Source organism: Oreochromis niloticus, linkage group LG7 (genome assembly GCF_001858045.2).
Source record: "Oreochromis niloticus isolate F11D_XX linkage group LG7, O_niloticus_UMD_NMBU, whole genome shotgun sequence".
Classification (NCBI taxonomy): Eukaryota; Metazoa; Chordata; class Actinopteri; order Cichliformes; family Cichlidae; genus Oreochromis; species Oreochromis niloticus.
In genome coordinates, this window is record NC_031972.2 from 17,299,281 (window position 1) to 17,306,879 (window position 7,599).

The following is a 7,599-nucleotide window of genomic DNA, read 5'->3' on the forward strand; positions in this document are numbered from 1 at the left end:
ATAATAGCAGGTTCCAGTGATATTTAAAGTTTATGTTGCCAAACGCGTGTCCTCGAAACTCCACACGATAGTGTGTTTTTGAAGGTTGTGCGACTGAATGATGAATGACATTCTCGTGTCACATGCACGCAGCATTAAGGCAGGTGACTCTCTGACTTTCAGGTTACTTGCGCATAAGGCTGTTCTGAAGTGGAATCAGTATAAAAGAAAAAAAGATCCATAATGAAAACACTGCTTTCAAGAAATCGTCTAAGCTTTTTTGTGTCTGACAATCGGTGTTTATGTTTATGTGTAGGATGTGTGCATGATACAGAGAGTGCGATATGAGGAAGAAGATGTTCCAGACGATCTGAAGATATAAAAAAATTCATGCATAAAATAAAGACACTACAATTTTTTTAACGATTTATTTCCATTCTCTGAATTTTCTTGTCCGTGGAACACCCCTCCATCCCCCACCCTCCGCGTGGTATCTGCACCAAGGACCAGAACCAAAGACAGCGCCACGTTTATACGTGAGCTGCGTCAGGAAGCTTCTTGGAGAGATGAGGCGCACTGACAAAATCTCAGAGCAACACAACAAGCTCGTGAAGAACTGTGTCACCTGTGCGCACAGAAACATTTTATTTGTTTTTATTTCGCAGAAAACTGGCACATGGAGCCATATCTAAAGATTATTTCCATGATGCGAGTCATTTGGATCTGATCATGACTTAAACACTCTCGTGGATAAAAGTTAAGAAAAAAATGTCTGGAGAATTTAGCGACACTGCTTATGAAGGCTCGGCAGGGATCGTCTATGCTGCTTCCTTTAACTTGAGCTATGTTTTCAACACGACCAATAGCTCGTACGAGGACTACCTCCACCTGTCAGACTCTGAGAAAGCTGACTCTGTGGGAGATGGAGCCGCTGTTGTCAGGATTATCATCTCGGTCATTTACTCTCTGGTTTGTGCGCTGGGTCTGGTTGGAAACCTGCTGGTCTTGTACTTAATGAAGTCTAAACATGTGTGGAAAAAATCTTCCATCAACCTTTTCGTAACTAGTTTGGCGGTGACTGACTTCCAGTTCGTCCTGACTCTGCCCTTCTGGGCTGTGGAAAACGCGCTGGACTTCACTTGGCTTTTCGGCAAAGCGATGTGCAAGATAGTGTCCTATGTGACGGCAATGAACATGTACGCCAGCGTTTTTTTCCTGACCGCCATGAGCGTGGCGAGGTACTGGTCACTCGCGTCTGCCCTGAAAGGCAGGCGGAGGCGGGCTCACTACTGCTCTGCGCGGTCCATCACCGTTATTATCTGGGTTTCCGCCGTCTCGGCCGCTCTGCCGCACGCGGTTTTCTCCACGACGGTGACAGTTTCCAACGAGGACCTGTGCCTCGTCAAATTCCCGGAAACCAACGGATCGGCGCAGTTCTGGCTCGCGCTCTATCACTCTCAAAAAGTGCTGCTCGGCTTCGTGGTGCCTCTGGGCATCATCTCAGCCTGCTACCTGCTCCTTTTGCGCTTCATCACCTCCAAAAACATCAACACCTCGAGCGCCAAGCGACGCGCCAAAGTCACAAAGTCCGTCACAATAGTGGTCTTGTCCTTCTTTCTTTGCTGGCTGCCCAACCAGGCGCTCACAGCCTGGGGCATCCTCGTGAAACTCAACGTGGTTCACTTCAGTTATGAGTACTACACCATGCAAGTGTACGTGTTCCCCGTGTCCGTGTGCCTTGCGCACTCCAACAGCTGCCTGAATCCCATCCTGTACTGTCTGATGAGGCGGGAGTTCAGAAAAGCGCTGAAAAAACTCTTCTGGCGGATGACATCACCGACTCTGACCACCTTAAGACCGATCACAGCCACCACAAAGCCGGAGGCGGACGAGCAAGGGCAGGTCTTGGTCCCCGTGTGCGCACCCGAGGAGCCCGCGGTGGTGTTTTATCCTCCTGGGGAAGTGATTTACAATGACAGGCGAGACCTACCCCAGAACAGCGCTTAATCGAGGGCACGTTTTAAATCCTCTGTGATGTTGTATTCATACACATTTACATCAATCAGGTCAGTTTTGTTTGCCTCACAGCTGTCCAAGTTGGAGGAGGGAAAACGTCAAACAGAAGCGCTTATGACTCATGTTTGTCCACAGAAATGCTACTTTGGCCTCACCCTGGTTGAGATTTTAAAAAGCCAACTTACTGGCGTTCCTACCTATGAGAAAAGACGCATATTTTAATAAGGTGTCAAAACATATATTAAATGTGCAGGTAAAGTGCATCTACAAAATGTGAGACATTTGCTCATCTTCGCTCTGTCCTTATCTTGAATGACATTTAGTTGTTAAATGCCACTATAATGTTACAGAGAATATGTTTCACAGACCTGTGCTGATTGTGTGTGTGTGTGTGTTGGGGGGGGGGCATAGTTGCATAGACTGATGTTTTGAACTGTGGGAGGAAAAGTTTGATTGATACATATGGAGAAGGGGTGTTATAATTAGGTATGACGGACACTACATACATTTGTTGCTATTGCAGAATTTACTGAATTTTTAAAACAAATTAAATGTTTTTTTATGTTTGTTTTTTGCAATTAGACGAATTTAGAAAATCGTGTTTTTAAAAGTGTTTTCATTTCAAGCTCCATTTTTTGCCAATCAAAATACAAACGTACACCTTTACGTGCCAAAATTAGAGTGGCCACAACCAATCACAGAATGAGTAATAATTCCTTTAAAAACACCACCCCACTCAATCCCGACACTCGTGAGTGCAACAGATGGGAGCACATAATCAGCACTCATTTACTCACATCCATTCGCTGAGAGGACAGCGATGACTTTTAATAAACAGAGAGCAAAGTTCTCAGTAAATAAATCGAATTTAAAAGCAGTCAAAAATGGCATTTCACTGACAGCTTCGCTCTCCTCCCTCTCCTCCCTTTCGCACGTGTTAATGCAGTGTGAGCAGAATAGAACCCTCCCTGAAAAGCTATTCATGTGTCCACATTGAACCAAAAATGAAAAATAAAAATAGGGTCAATTAAGTGCTTAAGACCATCCTGTTTTAAAGACTCTCGTTTGGTTAATATGCCTCCAGAGCCTTCAGTCCATCGTCTGTTCAAGCTGTGAGCCCATGAGAAAAACAGTGACAGAAAAAGAAACAAGAAAAAAACCCTACATACTAACAGGTGTCTTGCAAACCCACTCAAGTAACCAACATTATGGGATAAAGAGAATATATGTACACATGGCACCAGGCTAATCTAATTACAAGTGAATGCCAAACAGCTTCAGGACCTTGGTTTTAAATTAGCACACCAGAGAAATGATTCATGTGGGTGTTCAATCTGAAAACCACAGTGCACTCACACATATCATGGGACACATGGAAAGTAAGTAAAATCCCCTTTGATGGAAGTAATAAAAAAATGACTTGAATCAAAATCATGATTAGAAATTTAAATGTAATATTCACTGCTCAGAAGGCGATCTGATATCTCCCCCTCACGTGGGCCGGGATGTAAAGGACATTGATGCAAATATGATTAGATAATCTACAAAGGCTTCTTGTTGTGAACGATAGTTATCTTATTCACTCAATTGGCTATAAATATGCAACACCAATTTAAAAACTTGGGACACTGTGCAAAATGTAAATAACAGCAGAATGCAGTAATTTGCAGAGCCATATTTTATTCGCAGTAGAACGCAGAAGACATAATAAATTGAGGAAATGTATACTTCGGGAAAAATATGAACTCCTTTCAAACTCGCTTGCATCAAACACATGTGTAAAAAGTTGCCACTGTGTGGCATCCTCTCTTCTTTTCACAACAGTCTATAAACAGCTGGGAACTGAGGAGAGTAGTTGCTCGGCTTTTGGGAGAGGGATGTTGCTCCATTCCTGCCTGATATATAGGATTCCAGCTGCTCAACGTTCCTGGCTCTTCTTTATCATATTTTCCATTTCATGTTGCATTAAATGTTCTCAACTGGTGAAAGGTCTGACTGCAGACAGGTCGGTTCAGTGTCCGGACTCTTCTACTATGAACCAATTCTGTTGTAATAGATGCAGCATGTGGTTTTACACTGTCTGGCTGAAATACATGAGAACCTCCCTGAAATAGATGTCACCTGGCTGGAACTGCTGCTCTAAAAGCTTTCATCACTGACGGTGTCTTTTCAGATCCGCCAATTTCATAGGTACTAATGCACCTCCATTCCATCAGAGATGCAGACTTTTTAAATGAGCACTGATATGAGCACTGAACAGTTTTCCACTTTGCCTCAGTCTAATTCAAATCAACTTTTCTGATTTTTTGAATCTTTTTGATGATATTATAGACCAGGAATGTCAAACTCATTTTACATCCAAGGCCACATACCACCAGACTAGTGAAACCAGTAAATCTTAGTATAAGAAAAAGAAGTGCAATTTCACCAGTATGTCAGCACGGCAGTTTTCCAAAGATGTCCAGAGGGCTGAATTGCAGTTTTTGTCCAGCTAATTCTGACCCCCAGGTCTTGTATTTGACATCCCTGCAGATGATGAGATATTCAAAATGTCGGGTTGATGAATTGTCCCATAATTTATAGGTACAGTTTTTTGCAGGTTTGGTGAATCTGTGCTCATGTTTATTTCTAAAGGGAACTCTTCCTAAGGCGCTCATTTTATACCGACTCAGGTTACTGACCTGTTGCGAATGAACCTAATTAGTTTATTATGTTTCTCCAACCGTTTCTTTTTAGCACCAAATGTTTTTCAAGCATTTTATTTTTATTGCCCAGCTTTTTTGAGACATGCTGTTGCCATCAAATCCCAAGATGAACTAATATTTCACTTGAATGTTTTCTCAGTTCAAACACTTGACATGTTTTCTATGTTCTATTGTGAATAAAATCTGGATTTATGGGATTTGCTGATCCTTTTTTATTTACATTCTACACAGCGCCCCAACTTTTTTGGAATTACCTAAAATCTGTGAAATACTGGTGTTTGTGGCGGTTTCAGATGTAGCAACTTTCCAGTTATTATATATACATATATGCAGTGGGTAAAATAAGTATTGAACACGTCACCAATTTGCCAAGTAAATATATTTCTAAAGGTACTAGTGACATGAAATCCTTCCCAGATGTCGGTAACAACCGATCCAACCCACACATGCAATGAAATTAAACCATAGATGTTGATAAATTAAGTTTGATGTTTGATAATGAGAAATGACACAGAGAAAAAGTACTGAGCAAGCTTAATGAAATGTATTTAATACTTTGTAGATGACAACTTTATTTTCTTTCTCTGAAACCATTTGAGAGTTTCCTTGGCTGTGTGTTTGGGATTATTGTCTTGAAACGGTGAGACGTCCACCCTCATTTCATTAGATTTTTATCAAGAATGTCTCAGTGCGTTTTCTGTTCATCCGTCCTTCAATTAGATGAAGCGTTCCAGTGCCATATGCTGAAAAACAGCCCCATACCGTGATGTTCCCACCTCCAAACTACACTATTTGTATGGTGTTTTGGGGGTGATTTGCAGTGCCTCTTGACATGGTGTATTATGGCATCCAAAGAGTTCAATTTTAGTGACATTTATAGTTTGATTTCTTTGCATGTTTGGATCGGATGAGTGGACATCTGGTGAAAATTTCATGTCAGCAGCACCTCTGGAAATATGTTTACTGCAAATGGGCAAACATGCTGGTCAAATTGCATTCTCTTAAGTTTGGATTTTCTATTTTATTTATTATGTAATTGGTGAATCACAATATAAAAGGGTATTTGTCTCTACCCTTCTTGGGTGTGCACTAAATAAATAATAAAAACAATAACATGAACAAGAGTTGGTTTGATTCAAAATGCTGTTACTTCTTTATTTGATCATTTTAGACATTTGTGTGATATTTTGTCATAATGTCCATATTTGTTGTTAAAATTTCCACTGTGTTTTGTGTGGGAGTCACCTTGATAACTAAAATCTAATCAGTTCCTCCTTGAGTCAAACAAATTGTCTGTTAGATTCGAAGCAATCACCTGAGAGCCTTTGAGAAATATTTTATTGGACAATAAATTCAAAATATGTCAAAATTTGACATGATTTCTAATGATGCAGCTGCAAATTTAACACTCCTTGCAACACGAGTAGATGAAAAAACAGCAGCCCGTAAATGAATAGTTTGTCATGAAACTTGTTAACACTCTCTTTCACAATGGTACAACACTGAAAGGGCTAAAGTCACCAGTTGTTCAGCTTAGCTGAACACAAATACTAGAAAAAAGGGATAAAGACAGGCTCTCTAATTAAAATCAACTATGGTGAATCACAGGTATTTGTAGGTAGATTAAAAAAATTAAATAGGTGTTATTGGGTAGTATTACTGGGTAGTATTGTTTGCTAACTGCAAATCATCTGTAAGTCCCAGATCTATTGTAAGTCATTGGTGATTGATCAACTAACATGTTTTCAGGCACAAATTATTGTAATTTATGTGTGCTGATAATATAAAGCCTTGATTGTTAACGTTTTAACCTTTTGCTGCTGTATCTTTGCTAGCGTATGCTAACGTAGATAGCGTATGCTAACTTCCAGGAACGAGGCTCCAAGATCCGTCATTGCCGTAAAAAACTCTAGTGATAGCATTTACAACCATGTCATGCATCAGTCTGCAGGATCCTCTGCTCTTACTGGCAACGCTTTATACTGTCCATCAGTACACCCACAAAACTCCTATACACTAAGTTGATTTCGTCTCTCTGATAAAAAAAGTCTTAATCCCTGATCCTATGAGTCGATAATACAGGGTTCTGGAGCTGATGTGGGTGAGCCTGACTTGACGTCCAGGTGTCTTACCCTTATACGAAAAAGCCAGAGTAGCCTTGCAGGTCAAATCTTATTAGTCACGCCTGTTAATGCAGCTCCCCTCTAGATCGTGGCACTTGTTAATCTGGGTTGGTTTTACAGGCCTGTACAATAGGCCCCAATGGAGGATATTACTTGGAAAGGCTAGACCAACTGATTAGAGCTTTTTGGACTAATATAGATTAATACTGAATGGAATGAAATGAATGATATTATGGCTCAGACGTGGCAGAGCAGAGATGAGTGTAGTTATAGCATACAAAGAGCTGAAGTGAAACAGAATTTTAAAAGTAATGAAGTTATCCACTGCAACTACTGTCTGTACTTCTCATGCTGTGCTGTTGATCTTTTCTATCTTATCGATCTATTCCTGTCCAATTCCTTCACAGTTGGTCCCTTCGCTATTCCGGCCCATTTGTCAACCAGTCATGCCAGTGCACAGATCATTCAGTAATGTGCATTTCAGCTGAGTGAAAACCCCTCTTGGTTTGGTGTCTTCATGTTAACTGTAGAACCCTTTGCAGATGGGTGGTGAAATGTCTCCAAGAAGCTAAAAGAAATCCAGATGCCTGCAAGCACTTTAGACTACTGCTGTGAAACTTTGTTGCTTGATGAACTAATAGTATCAACAGCTACATGAAATTGTTTATGTGCATGTAGTGTGCCAAATATCTGGCCTGCAGCACCACGACACAAGAGCTGAAGAAGATATCAGTTGCTGTTTTAGCCAAAAGAGACCATTTTTAGGATCTACCAGA

The 7,599-nt window shown here is 40.8% G+C and overlaps 1 protein-coding gene across 1 annotated transcript; it reads left to right on the forward strand.

Moving 5' to 3' along the window:
• Positions 1–441: 441 nt before the first annotated feature.
• Positions 442–7,588, forward strand: rxfp3 (relaxin family peptide receptor 3). Its single transcript, XM_019361276.2, has one exon. The coding sequence runs from the start codon at positions 748–750 to the stop codon at positions 1,984–1,986; it is 1,239 nt and encodes a 412-aa protein (XP_019216821.1). The 5' UTR covers positions 442–747; the 3' UTR covers positions 1,987–7,588.
• The last annotated feature ends 11 nt before the right edge of the window (positions 7,589–7,599 follow it).